At 41.7% G+C, this 13,823-nt stretch overlaps 3 protein-coding genes and 1 pseudogene across 3 annotated transcripts in view; all 4 read right to left on the bottom strand.

Moving 5' to 3' along the window:
- Positions 1-31: 31 nt before the first annotated feature.
- Positions 32-1,853, bottom strand: LOC123470113 (trypsin-1-like). The gene is made up of 7 exons (XM_045169846.1): positions 1,710-1,853; positions 1,346-1,574; positions 1,114-1,261; positions 869-994; positions 595-733; positions 353-472; positions 32-263 (listed from the first exon to the last, which is right to left on the bottom strand). The coding sequence occupies exons 1-7, from the start codon at positions 1,750-1,752 to the stop codon at positions 205-207; spliced, it is 864 nt and encodes a 287-aa protein (XP_045025781.1). The 5' UTR covers positions 1,753-1,853; the 3' UTR covers positions 32-204.
- Positions 1,854-2,801: 948 nt separating this feature from the next.
- On the bottom strand, positions 2,802-4,454 carry LOC116916733 (trypsin eta). Its single transcript, XM_032922066.2, is given in 9 exon segments — positions 2,802-2,998; positions 3,073-3,192; positions 3,353-3,494; positions 3,593-3,715; positions 3,796-3,829; positions 3,927-4,040; positions 4,104-4,221; positions 4,224-4,334; positions 4,397-4,454. Coding segments are annotated over 9 exon segments (861 nt in total). The 5' UTR covers positions 4,440-4,454; the 3' UTR covers positions 2,802-2,942.
- Positions 4,455-5,517: 1,063 nt separating this feature from the next.
- LOC123470108 (trypsin alpha-4-like) overlaps positions 5,518-13,823 on the bottom strand; it is a gene marked incomplete in the record, with an annotated part of 71,781 nt that continues 63,475 nt past the window's right edge. The window contains 2 exon segments of the mRNA XM_045169839.1: positions 5,518-5,700; positions 5,867-5,922. Of these exon segments, the coding sequence (XP_045025774.1) occupies positions 5,617-5,700; positions 5,867-5,922 (140 nt within the window).
- Positions 11,209-12,836, bottom strand: LOC123470114 (annotated as a pseudogene).

Here is a 13,823-nt window from a genome sequence, read left to right as displayed (position 1 = left end):
AGCTAAGGGTTTGTTAAATCAGGACGTATAATTTCAATAATAGATGCTGTATATTGGCATAGAAAAAAGAACAGTCGCTAGATGTAAAGCACAGTGCAATAGCATACAACTAGGAGTTCCACAAAGCGAGCAAGTACACATGGCGCTTTATAGATTTTTAGTCTTGCCAATAGCGATTGACTTGGATTGTCTTGTTGGGCTCATTTACGGCATCATTTCTGTATTGATCCAGTCAAGGAAGTAAGACACCTGAGTGTAGACACCTAGATTGGACCGAATACATGCATATTAGAGTGTTTGTTATGGATGACGTAAATCCGTCCGTGCCCACCAAAGCAGGGTGAGTGTTTACCTGGATAATCGGCAAGAGCACAGCCACGTCCCCATGAAACGATGCCGTGTTGAATGAAATTTCCGGCATCGGAGGTGAAAAGAGGACCACCAGAATCTCCCTGACAGGCATCAATGCCACCTAGACAAATCACCGTTCGAACGCCGTGATTATAACAATTAGAAATTTGTTATTCATTTCCCAAATTAGTTGGGGTAATTTGCGTGCTGGGATTTTTAATGACTAGTTTATTGTTTACTGACCGGGAGCTCCACCGGCGCACATCATGGACTCTTTGACAGGATTTGTGTTGTAATCTCCGGCATAGGCTGAATTACAATCATCGTCAGAGACGATAGGAATGTCAATGCTCAACAGCACATCGGAAATGTCTCCACCAGACTTTTATTTTTTAAATAATTTTTACGAATGGTTCAAATAATAACAGAGCCATTCAACATGAAAAAAGGTGAAATAAAAAAAAAATGTTTGATTAGCATTTAAAACAAAATTATAACTGAGATGAAACTTTCTTACAGAAGTCGTTCCCCATCCAGCAACGGTCACCATCAGTCCAGCAGGAGGATCAAGGTCTACAGTTGGTGGTGGCAGACCAATAGGCTGAACAGTGTCGCTTATGTTCAAAATCGTCCTCGGAGTTAACTAATAAAAGCCACCGAGTTCAAATGACACAGATGAGAATAGTGACAGGATGTGACACCCATAAAGGTAAACGTGAATCATGTCGTCACACATGCATGATTGATTGTATCTGTTCTTACGTAGATGAGGGCGATGTCATTCTCTAGTGTTATTGGATTGAAATCGGGATGCATAGTGTAATTATCCAGTCTGCCGATTTGTTCCATGTCACTTTCAACGGACAAGTTGTGCGCTCCGGCAATCACACGGAACAGAGTTGGGTCCACCCTAAGATAAGGAGCAGTACGTAAGTGACCGTCACGTGATTCATTGCATTAGTATAATTAAACGAAAAGGAATAAAATGACCTACTCGTCAAGGCAATGGGCAGCGGTGAGAATAGTTGACTCACTGAGGATGGTGCCACCGCACGAGTGCGTAAACGTATTCAAAAATTTGCGTTGCAATGAGATCATGAAGGGTAATGAGTTGGGAGTCACTTCCGTACCACCGACGATCTTGTTCTCCGGGATCAGCTGGTATTTACCATTCAAGATGACCGAGATGGGAAGACGGGGTAACACCGTCCGCTGCGGAGCGGCTGTTTAGTCGCCGTTATTATTCAATTCAAGTGAACCGTAAATTATTCGTATAAAATTAGTGCCTCATAATATTTTACGAGCCAATTAATGCGTTATCTATATTGAATGACGAAACATAAATTCGGTCGGCTTACCATAGGCGCAAACGATGAGCCCAGCAAGGATAATCAACCTCATTTTCGGTAGTGTGTTTCTTGAGAGGATGAAGCCAACACAATAACGATCTATCTTCCAAGATGCCAGTTTCGTTTTATCTTCTGTCTCAATTTCTTATCGGGAAAAGACAAGCGTTAAGTACAACGTAAATAAATATCATATTTCATTGGTTGTTTGGTTAACCATAATCCCGCAGACCGATTATATTGTATCCTTTGTCGAAGGCTATATCTTATAATTTATGCCAAACGGTAAAGCATTTGTAACGAACTGTTGTTGTCCATTTTCTTTGTTTTTGTTACTATATAAACAACATTGCGCGTCCTCTAATTGACAACTCGTTGAAATTACTAGACTATACGTAGAGGACATCTACTTGACGTGCAGTGGACGCCAGTTTCGCTCCAAGATGTTATCGTTTTATTGTTTGTTGATGCACATTACTGAATCGTTATCTCGAACAAACAGCGCTCGTTATTTTTTCGTACGTTGTTTGTTTTCTATTTGTGTACAATTCCGTATATGGGCATAAAATGGGTGCTGTACAGGGAGACACTTGGCGTTATTGAAACATTTCATGTGACTTCAGTGTTCCATATGCCAGAGAAAGGCTTTTTTCAGGACAATTAAACGAGGGCTAAATGACGATTGGCTTAGAAGATTTTAAAAAATAATTTTAGAGTAAGAAAGAAAAACACAGTTTAAACAAAAGAGGGGCATCCAGTGTGAGAAGTATAATCCACCTGAAAATGCTAAAAAGTTCGGTGTTTTATCGAGGTCTAGATAAAAAACACTGACTTAGTTTCGTTGACTTGTATGAAAAGGATGCTGATTTTTTTAAGTCATGTTATTTTTGACTGTTTATTTTGATTGATAATCTAGATTACAGCCAGTCTGCTGATACTGTCATAGTGTGTCAATGTCTCATCTGAAAGAGGCGTCTGTATGTCGAACTCATTTCACTATAGCTACATAACGTTCCGATTCGAGTTGAGGCTTATGTTCGTAAATCGTTGTAACTAATCAAGTCAAACGCTGAGCGCAAACAACGCCATCGCAAACGCAAAATCTTTAGCGTATAACTTTGTATTTTTCAACACGATATTGAAAGGGGGAAAAAAAACAGTTAAACCGTAGGAAGGGAAGTCATTGCAAATGTGAGTGTACTTAAAGATGGCAAAAGTTGGTAACGTCTGCGTCTATTAATTTCCTTAAAACCTGTTGGCAGCAATCCAGTCCAAGAAATAAGACACCTGAGTGTAAACACCTGTGGAAACACAAACATAGCCTCGAATTATCGCTTTCGTTTAAATTTGCATCGATGACATCCCGAGTTCTTACCAGGGTAAGCGGCAAGAGCGCATCCCTGACCCCAGGAGACGATACCGTGCTGGACGGCATTGGAACCAGTCCCGGTGAAAAGAGGACCGCCAGAGTCACCCTGGCAAGAATCAATTCCACCTGAAAAAAACCCGTAACAAAACAATAGTTGAGATTATTAAGAGAAAGAACAATAAGTTGGATTTTTCATATTCACTGGTTGCATGTCCATGTAAACAAACGTGGACAATGATGAAAACGAATTCGTTTAATAATTAGAGTGCATTAAACAATTGATTACCGTCGGACATGTCACCAGCGCAGAGCATGGAAGGAAGAATCTGTGGTCTCTGGGTAGTGCCACCGTAGGCAGCATCGCAAGTAGCGTCATCGACGACTGGAACATCAACGCTGCGGAGCAGGTCGGAAATGCTGCCGCCAGACTATACATTAAACATGCCAGCCCCAATAAAGAACAATTTTAATTTGTTTGAAATTCGAAACAGAATTTAAACAACTGTAAATACAACGATCAACTCACGCTAGTAGTTCCCCATCCGGAAACAGTGACGACGGTTCCTGCGGGAGGATCCAACTCGGAAGTTGGGGGTGGCAAGTTGACGGGCTGGGCAGACGGAACGCTCAGGTCCAATGGAGCATCCAACTGAACAAATAAATACACAATGTTTAATAAAGGCCAAACATATCTCAATACATTGTTTTGAAAGTAAGAAATTGTCTTACGAAGATGAGGGCGATGTCGTTCTCGAACGTTTGGCTATCGGCGAAAAACAGTAAATTATAATTCTTCTATTCTAAAATCTTAATTCTCAATGATTGCGTTCATTAACAATTGCGTAACAGGCAAAACTCACGCGTTGTAATCCTCGTGCATTGTGTAGCTAACAACGTTCCTGTTCTGCTCGAGGCCGCTGGTTTCCGACAAGCTGTGCTCACCGGCAACAACTCGCATGACGTCAACGTTGGTGCTACGACAAAAAAGTGATAAAACTCATTAAAATGTCGTTCCTGTTCTTTACACAATAACTTACTTCCTAACACAATGGGCAGCATCGATGATGACGTTGGCATCGAGGATGGAGCCACCGCAAGATTGCGAATAGGAGCCAGAGGCACTACGACGTTGCAGAGAAATTTGGAAGGGAAGGAATTGGGAGCCACGACAGATCCTCCAACAATTTTGCCCTCTGGGATCAGCTGGTACTTGCCGTTCAGGATGACGGAAGTTGGCAGACGAGGTAGTACCATACGCTGAGGCATAGCTGTGTGTACATCCAAAACGACAGTATATTATTTGGAATCTCAGCAAAATAAGTATTTGTACCCAAAGCGCAGGCGAGCAGAGCGGTAAGAACGATGATCTTCATCTTTGTCTCGAGGTAAGCAGAGGATCGACGAATAAACAATCCTCGTCGTGATTCGCATTTATACTCGTTAAGCATCTTTCCTTATCAAAAGTTTGAGCTTTTTATCGTTGCACCTTACTGTATTTGTCCGTTAAAGATTTTAGGTACGTTCAAATTTGAGATTGCACATGTGTTTTTTCTTTTGGTCAGAACATCCAGCTAAGAACAGCTATGCGTCGGTGTTGAAACCAATCTATATTTGTGTGGAGAAGCAGATATGGTAATGAGTGTGTATTATACGCTCACTTGTTTGGTGTTTGTCGGGAAATTTACGGCGTTCAGGTTTTTCCAGGCGACACAGTGCGTGTTCCCGTAATCAGCTATAGTATTAGTTTCTAACTTCTTTGCTAGTTTGCGTTCTACCATAGTCAAATATTTATTGCAGGCAAGTTCCGTTTTGAAATTGATTGTCAAGTAGGCAAACATACGTCACTTTTGTCTGTCCAGCGAATGTTGCACGGGTATAGAGCCCCTTAGTTGCTTCAATGTACACAGCTTTATACATAGTGCACATGCACTTAGGAGCTGTTTACGCTCATAATCTTTTATCTACTTCGACAAGTGTTGAAGCCCAACGAACCGATTTAGCTTGGACCAACGTTGTTGCTCTTTGAAGCAACAACAGTAACTGCAATTTATCAGATACTTGTTGAGTCAGAATTCATTGTAAATGAATAAGATTAATTAGTGTCGAAAACTTTACGACATTAATTGACCCAAAAAAAGTCTGATTTAACTTTCTGTATTGTTTATTATAAGTGAGACCTGTTTCTTCGGGGGTGGACGAACAACTGAGTAGCACTCGGCCAATTTAGCCCTCCCCATCTGTGACTATATACTTCGTATGAGTATGAGACTATACGTAGATTCTGTATTACTAATCCTTTGTGCAGTATGTAACCATTCATTGTAATACTACATCCTGCAGAAGAAAAGAGCCCTGTCTAGTAGCTGTCATTGACTCACGCTGGGAATGAGTGGCCGGAAAAGGCATGATTAGAATAGATTGTAAATGAATTAGGCTAACACGTACTCGTTATTTTGTTCATAACCATGTTTTTTTTTTTCATTTGCGTTTATTGAACCTTCATGAAATTAATGTTAGGAAACATTAAACGTTCATTAGGTCTCCATTGCTTCATTCGACACCGTTTTTCTTTGACGATTTAGACCCTGTTGGTAGCGATCCAGTCCAAGAAGTAAGACACCTGAGTGTAGACACCTCAAGAAAAAACGCAAAGCATCGAATGTTAACTTACGTTTGATGGCTAAACGACAAATGGCATCTTATAACCCGTACACCAATTGTTGTGATGTAGTCTATGACAAGCATTCAGCATTTAATCAACGATTAGGTCGTACGAAGCTTAGTCTTTTTTGGGACTTACCAGGATATGCAGCCAAGGCGCAGCCCTGACCCCAGGAAACGATACCGACCTGTCGGGCTTCAGCAGCGCTACCATCGAGAGGGAGAACGAAAAGAGGGCCACCAGAGTCACCTTGGCAAGAGTCAATTCCGACCTGGATCATCATTTGAATGCGTAATTAGTTTGGCGCGAAAATTAAATCAGGAACAAGTCAGAACATGTTGCCAACTGAGTAAACTACTAATTCCTATTGTGTTCAATGAATTTACTACCGGTTGACGTGTCACCAGCGCAGATCAGGGAAAGGGGAAGACTTGGGCAAGTCTGCGGTTCCGAATCTATAGGCGGCGTTGCAATCAGCGTCGGAGACACGGGGACTTCAACGCGGCGGAGCTCGTTGGAGATGATACCACCGGACTGATTGCATCGTAGCGAACAAAGACAGAAGTATAAGATGAATTAATTTGATTTGAGTGTGCGTTTGAAGTTTAAAAATCGTGGCTGCTAGTGGTTCCCATCCAGATACGGTGAGAATAAGACCGGAAGCAGGGTCGAACTCTCGGTTGGTGGAGGCAAGAAAATGGCCTGTGCAGAAGGGACGCTCAGGTCCAATGGAGCATCCAACTACAAAATCGCGACATTAAATCTACAGTGAAACTAAGAAGATTTTAGCATTTGTCTTGCAAAGCAGAGAGATGTCGTTCTCAAAGGTTAAGGGCCTGTACTCTTCATGAATTTTGAAGCGACAACACCACGGTTCCGAGGCCGCTGTCGGTCCTCAGGCTGTGCTCACCGGCGACGACACGAAGGATGGTAAAGCGTCAACTCTGTCAATGAAACAATAATCAAGTTATTTTACACATCCAAGTCTACCAGTTCGATAGCTTACAAATGAATTTGCCGGGATTTACTTACCCTCTAACGCAGTGGGCAGCACGATGATGACGTTGGCACGAGATATCCACTGCAAGATTGGGAGTCTGGGAGTAGGGAGCCAAGGGCACTACGGCGCTGCAGAGAAATCTGGAAGGGAAGAGAGTTGGGCTCTACGACTGTTCCTCCAACGATCTTGCTGGATGGGATCATAGCTTGGTATTTAAGGCCTTCATGATGACCGAAGCGGGCAAACGGGGTACGACCAGCTACAGGCATAGCCATAGACAAACACGTCAACAGGAAAATAAAAACGTTGAATCATTTCAACATCATCTCGTAATGCAAGTGAATGACAACTCTATGAAATAAAAATAAATGTTTCGTTGTGCTTACCCATAGCACAGGCAAAGGGCTGCAAGAACGATGAACTTCATCTTGGCTGAGTGTGGCCTAGACGATTAATGAATCCACAGGCACAGTTGTAGGTTTTATAGTAGCCAGCTAGCCTTAAAAAGTCAGGCATCGTTTACTTTATCAAACAAACCTTGAATAGACCTATCGAGATTTGCAGTCATTGGTCCACTTCTGCCTGACAATGCAACGTTCGGACTTTGAATGATGTAGCTAACGATACAGGTTGACTAGTCAGGGTTATATAAGTAGCAAGATTCTAAAATAAAGCAACTGAAACTAAAGAACTAGTTGTAGGGCAAATCTATTGTAACTGAAATCCCACAGAATCGTCCCCGTCGGCGTTTATCGCTTTGAAACTTACTGTCAGAACAAGTAAAACAAAATGTTTCCATTCTCTCGGTAAGTGCTATTTTTTTGTCCCAAATGTATGGCCATCAGGCAGGTTTGTGTGTCGTTACATGAAACGTGGATAGATAAATTATTCATGTATGTAAGCTGGAGACTGGTGATGTGTAACTGAACACGAGTGTATCCTGTTTCAATGGAGAGATCCGGAATAAGTTCGGCTTATCCAGTGCATCCCCTGACGTTGTCACAAAACACAACAAAGTTATTTTAACGTTGTTACATTGACTTTTTTAATAAATCTATATCTATTCAGCAGTGTAAAGGATGGTTCAGCATCCATAACAGTATTTGCGTCATTTGCAACGTTCGTCTTGCAAAATGATTCATCAGTACGCTAACTATGGCCTTCATTGCTCTTATTTAACAATTTATACGAAACTGATGCCTTGGATTTGACCGCTGTTGAAGCATATTAACTCAGTTTCTTTTAGATACGCAGTCAGAGGCAAAGGTAAATTGAATAGTGAATCTTCCAGTGGCGTCTTTAGTCAGTAACAATTAAAATCCCCGAAATTTTAAAGTATGCAAGTCATCCATTTCAAAGATGGCAATTCTTGACGGGCATCAAAGATCATTTAGATCGCATGTCGTCTGTTTAAACAAACGAATCCCATTGTTAATAAAATTCAATCCAATTTTCTCTTCCTCTGTGGACGGACATCTTTTGCCCAAGTTCGCTCTCGTACTGTACGCAATCATTAAACAAGACGTCCGCACTGCTCCCCATAATCAACGCCTTCATCTGAATATCATGTCCTCCGACAACTATCTGGCAGTTGTAACGTGCGTTATGATAGTCCCTTTACATTTATCTTTCCAAGCAGAAGCTTTATCATGTTGATGAAAAAAAAATCGATATGTCAGTGTATGTAACACCATTAATAAAGCTCTGCGTGCCTATGTAATTTATTTTGTGCATTGGTACTTCTGATGACAGTGTACAAATGCAAACAAGGTATTCAAGAGGGTGCTGGCATAGGCTGGCATTAAAATGCTGATAGGGATGGGGGATGGGAAAATTTGCATACGGTACATCGATGACGTTTAACCTCGGTTGGCGGCGATCCAGTCCAAAAAGAGACACCTGAGTGTGTGACACCATAGTAAATACAAATAAAGAAAATGTAAACAGTTTAGTCAATCAATCGTGCAGGTCACACTAAAAAAGGTATGGGAAAATGCTGATTAAATTTGGAAATGAAGTTGATTCTAGGCGTTTGTACGTACCAGGGTATCCAGCCAAGGCGCATCCCTGACCCCAGGAGACGATACCGTAAGTTGGGATGGCAGAGGCACCAGTGCCAGTGAAGAGGGGGCCGCCAGAGTCACCCTGGTAAGAGTCGATACCACCTGAGAATTAAAAAAAATTATAGGTTAAAATAGTTGAGAAAAGAAGCTTGGAAATATAACGGACGAGATAAATGTTCATTGATATTACCGTTAACGATGTCACCAAAGCGCACAACATGGGTTGGGTAAACTTCGTTGGCAGCAGTTCCACCATAGGCAATGGTTGCAGGTCATCAACACGACTGGGACATCTACGCTGCGGGAGTGTGTCGGAGATGACACCACCGACTAGGCATCAAACCCAGCAAACAAACAATCGAACAACAATTTAAAATAAATGATCAATTGAATATCTGATGCAGAGATATTGAACTCACGCTGTGGTTCCCATCCGGAAACGGTGACGATGATCTCCTGCAGGTGGTCCAACTCGGATGTTGGGGGTAAGCAGGTACGGGCTGGGCAGAGGGAACGCTCAAGTCCAATGGAGCATCCAATCATACAAAAATGGAAAGATATGCATGTTTAATCAATTCGATTTTCAGAACGGCTGAAGCTAATTGGTCAAATTTGCTTACGAAGAGCAGGAGATGCAGGTTGGGAAGGTCAAATGGTCTGTAAAAGAAGAAAATGGTTTGTTATTAACGAGAAGAATTAAAAAACAGAAAAAAAATGATTTACCTAGTCCTCGTGGATAATGAAGCTGGCAACACCACGGTTCTGTTCGAGGCCGCTGTCGGTCCTCAGGCTGTGCTCACCGGCGACGACACGGAGGATGGAGCGTCAACCTACGAGTGGGAACATCGAAAAAATACGAATTTTTTCCATTGGAAACAGACAAATTTCATGCTCTCTCGCAATGTGTGCCGAAACACTATTCGTGAAAATTCAATTTAAAAACGGTATAGGACGCAGCCACCCTCGGACGCAGGCAGCATCGATCATAACGCTGGCATCGAGGATGGATCCACTGCAAGATTGGGAGTAGGAACCAGTGGAAATACGACGCTGCAGAGAAATCTGGAAGCGGAAGGGAGTTCGGCTCAACAGTTGTTCCTCCAACGATCTTGCTGATGAACGGCTGGTATTTGCCCGTGATGACCGGGGGCGGGCAAGCGGGGCAGAATCATGCGCTGTGGCATAGCTGTGTAGCCATCACATGACAAATGATAGACGTTAATTGAGATTTAAAGAGGTTAACCATAATACGTCATATTAGGCATATGAAAAAATTGGTTTTCTTGATGAAATCATTAATTGATACACTTGATACAATCGGTAGAGCCATTCGAAGTACACGCAGGCGAAAAGGGCGGCAAGAACGATGAACTTCATCTTGGATTGTAGCAGTTGCGGACTGACGAACATTCACTTCGACCACCATTTGCATTTATACTTTCGGAACATCCTGTTTCTTACGAATCTCGTGACGCGTTAACGTGTCCTTTTTTTCGTCGTTGAACTTCTTCTGTTTTTAAATCTTTATATCAAATGCGCCTGTGTCATTTGAAATCTATTTCAATCCGTTCGATACATGACATTTGCTTTGCACTGCCCCTTTTTTTAATTATTCACTGAGCATGCTATTAAAGCTTTGATTATTCATCATTATGTGCAGCATTTAAAACAATTGTGTGCCAAACAATTTTAAATTTAATTGGGTTTTTTCTGGTTATACAGTGTTTCACATAATCGTGCGTTTACGATGATAAGACAATTTCGACCTAGATTTGTTAACACAATTCAGTAAAGTTGCTTCTATCGGTTCATCAAGTATTTTATGTGACTCAACCCGTCAATCAAAGGCTTTCTACTGTCAACATTAATCTTCTCGTTGAGCCAAATGGTGCCACACGTAGGGTGGATATTTGAGTTTATTATCAAAATGATCATTATGTTCTAAAATGTTTGAAGATGCACTTGTTTTTAAGTTAAAGCAGCAAACGCCAGAAAGATATTGACAGTAATAGGTCGTTGTTTTAAGATCCGGCTGTCATTTTAGAAAATGACGCACGGAAACAGATGGGGACGTTTTCACGCACATCAGAAGACTAGACCTGCTTTTAAGTTGAAAGTCCACACTGATGATAAGAGCTGGATTGGAACCGAGTGTGGATACCTTTTTGTATACGTTTAATAAAGACTCTATAGTTTTACTTTAATGCGTTACATTCTCAAAGGCAATTTTGTTTTAATGATAAATCCATTTTTAAAACGTGCTATGTACGACTGTCGTACGAGTCTGTAACAGTTTCTTTAAAATGAAATCTTTTGAAAATTTCACTTAATTGTTTAACATTTGTTGTGATGCATCAGTCCTTATCGTTGGTGTGTATAGCACGGTGTTGTACTAGGCTTATTATTTATTTTTTTCTACGTTTAATTATGCAAGACAGCTGTTGACAAACTTAGACACATTTAAGAACATGATGTTTGCATGTTTATTTCGTCCGACCAGGGAACTTTCCAACGAATAGAATTATGGAGAGACGACAGTGTTCTGATGTAAAGATGGTAAACACAGAAGTCGTTTTCTTTTAACCTCGGGCAGCAGCGATCCAGTCAAGGAAGTAAGAAACCTGGGTGTAAACACCTAAACGAATTTAAGAAGACAATTAAGTTAAGAGCAATGATGGAAGGATAAAATGCAAGAGAAAACAAATAGCCGAAGAAGAAAAATCTAAATGAGTTTTTACCTGAATCGGGCAAAAGCGCAGCCCTGGCCCCATGAAACGATACCGTGCTGACGGCGTCGGCACCAGTGCCAGTGAAGAGTGGGCTGCCAGAGTCACCTTGGCAAGAGTCGATGCCATACCTGTTCACAGAGTAAAATTGGTTTGTCAAGTTGTCTCGTCTCCCGTTTTAAATCTTCAGTATCTGTCAACCAAGTATAGGAATTCAAGACCACGTTGGTGGTGTCACCAGCGCACATCATGGATGGGAAGACGGCTGGGGCGCTGGCAGTGCCTAAATTAAATTAAAAAAATATGTCCGATGAAATAAATTAATGAATAAATGTAATTAAGTTTTTACCTCCGTAAGCAGCGTCGCAGTCAGCATCGAGAGACGACGGGATATCAACAGCGAAGACGGTCAGAGAGGCTCTACCAGACTACATCAGATAATGGAATAAGAAAAAGAAAGCAACAACAACAATAATATTGGTAACGAAGTCTACAAGTATTCTGATTCAAGCACTCACGCTAGTGGTTCCCATCCGGAAACGGTGATGATGAGTCCTGGTGGGAGGATCCACCTCGCTGGTAGGTGGTGGCAGGGCAATGGCCTTGCAGATGGAAACGCTCAGGTCCAATGGGGCATCCAACTGTAAAACAGTTTAGAAACAATTACTGTCGTTGGTCAGCATAAGAAAACACACACTGTTCATCGACAATCCTTGCACGGATAAATGATAGAAAGAAGAGCTTACGAAAAGGAGGGAGATGTCATCCCTGCATGTGGCGCTGTTGTAACGGGGGTGGGTGGCAGTGCGAGAAATCAGGCGGTTCTGCTCAAGACCGCTATCAACGGACAGGCTGTGTCTACCGGCGACGATACGCAAGTTGTCGATGCTGGCTCTGTAATACACACGTTCATTAGCCTCCATATACTCATACACGAAAACAAAAGAAAACAAAGATAAAATGGATATAGCTTAATTGCTCACCCAGCAATGCAGTGAGCGGCATCATGATGGTAAGCTCGTCGTATGATGGATCCACCGCACGACTGCGAGCAGGTACCAGCAAGACTCCTACGCTGGAGTGAGACCTGGGGAGGGCAGAGAGTTGGGGACAACTCAACTCCACCGACGATCTTGTTGATGGGATCAGCTGGCATTTGCCCTTCATGATGACCGAGGCCGGCAGACGGGGCATAACCATGCGCTGAGGCAGCTGCAATCAAAAATAGTTTCAATGATTTTCAGGGAATAGTAGGTTTGATTGTGAACTTACCCCAGGCGCAGGCGAGGAGAGTGGCTAGAATGACGAACTTCATCTTGGCTGGCAGGAGCGATTGACGATGCTGGCATACGAATCGTGTTTCCACATTTATACCTCTGCGTTTTCGATCGTTATCGGGCACAAGTCGATAGTTGGTTTACGTCTTCAAATGATTCGTTCTATCTCCAGTGCCTTATTGACAACAGATCCAGCCAAACCACCCCTTTTTCGGTTCACAGATCGATTCATTGTTTGTCTTTATATTAACTTAAGTCTATATTTATTGATGCACTTACCCGGCCCTATAGTTTGAAATGGTTCGAACACGATTCGTGCAGGTCATCTGTTTAATATCGAATATATAGCAATTATTTGCTGCACTTAATAATCATTCGATATATCCCATTCAAATAATTCTAGATGCCATTGCCAGTAGCTTTACCAACATCGTTTTCGTAAAATTAGCTACCCGAGTTTTATTTTTAACGACGATTTTTATGCAAACTGCGAATTTGTGAAATTTCGTGCAATTAGAGGCTTGTATCATTGACTAAATTAGTTAAAAGAAAACCATGGTTTTGTAAAAATATTCGTTTCTGTACAAAAGAAAATGGCTGCGAGTATTGGTACACTTCTCCAATGTTTGTTGTTGTTTATCTCATTATCATTTTATACACATCCGTCTTCTAACGACACATTATGCCTATTGCCCTACAAAATAAAGATAACCTATCAATAGATGATCTGTTTTCGACAGGTCTTGACAGACCTTTGGGCAGAGCATTGATCCGCCACGAGTCCCCCGTCCATCATCAGTCATTTGCAAACAAGGAAAACTTAAGAAAGTCGTATGTGATAAATCCTGAATCACATATATACGGTCACTGAGTTTAACGTATCGTTCAAAGGACGCTGTATTGTCTTTTTCAGTTCAACGCCTCACGTACATAAGTTTTAATTTTTATACCGTTGCTTATTCCCACGAATATTCACCAACACGTCGTTGCAATTGAATTGATTCTTCACCCATTTTGTCATAGGTTAAC

This window comes from Daphnia magna, linkage group LG2 (assembly GCF_020631705.1).
Source record: "Daphnia magna isolate NIES linkage group LG2, ASM2063170v1.1, whole genome shotgun sequence".
Taxonomy (NCBI): Eukaryota; Metazoa; Arthropoda; class Branchiopoda; order Diplostraca; family Daphniidae; genus Daphnia; species Daphnia magna.
Note: the sequence above shows the minus strand (reverse complement) of the source record. Positions and strands in the feature narration are given on the sequence as shown.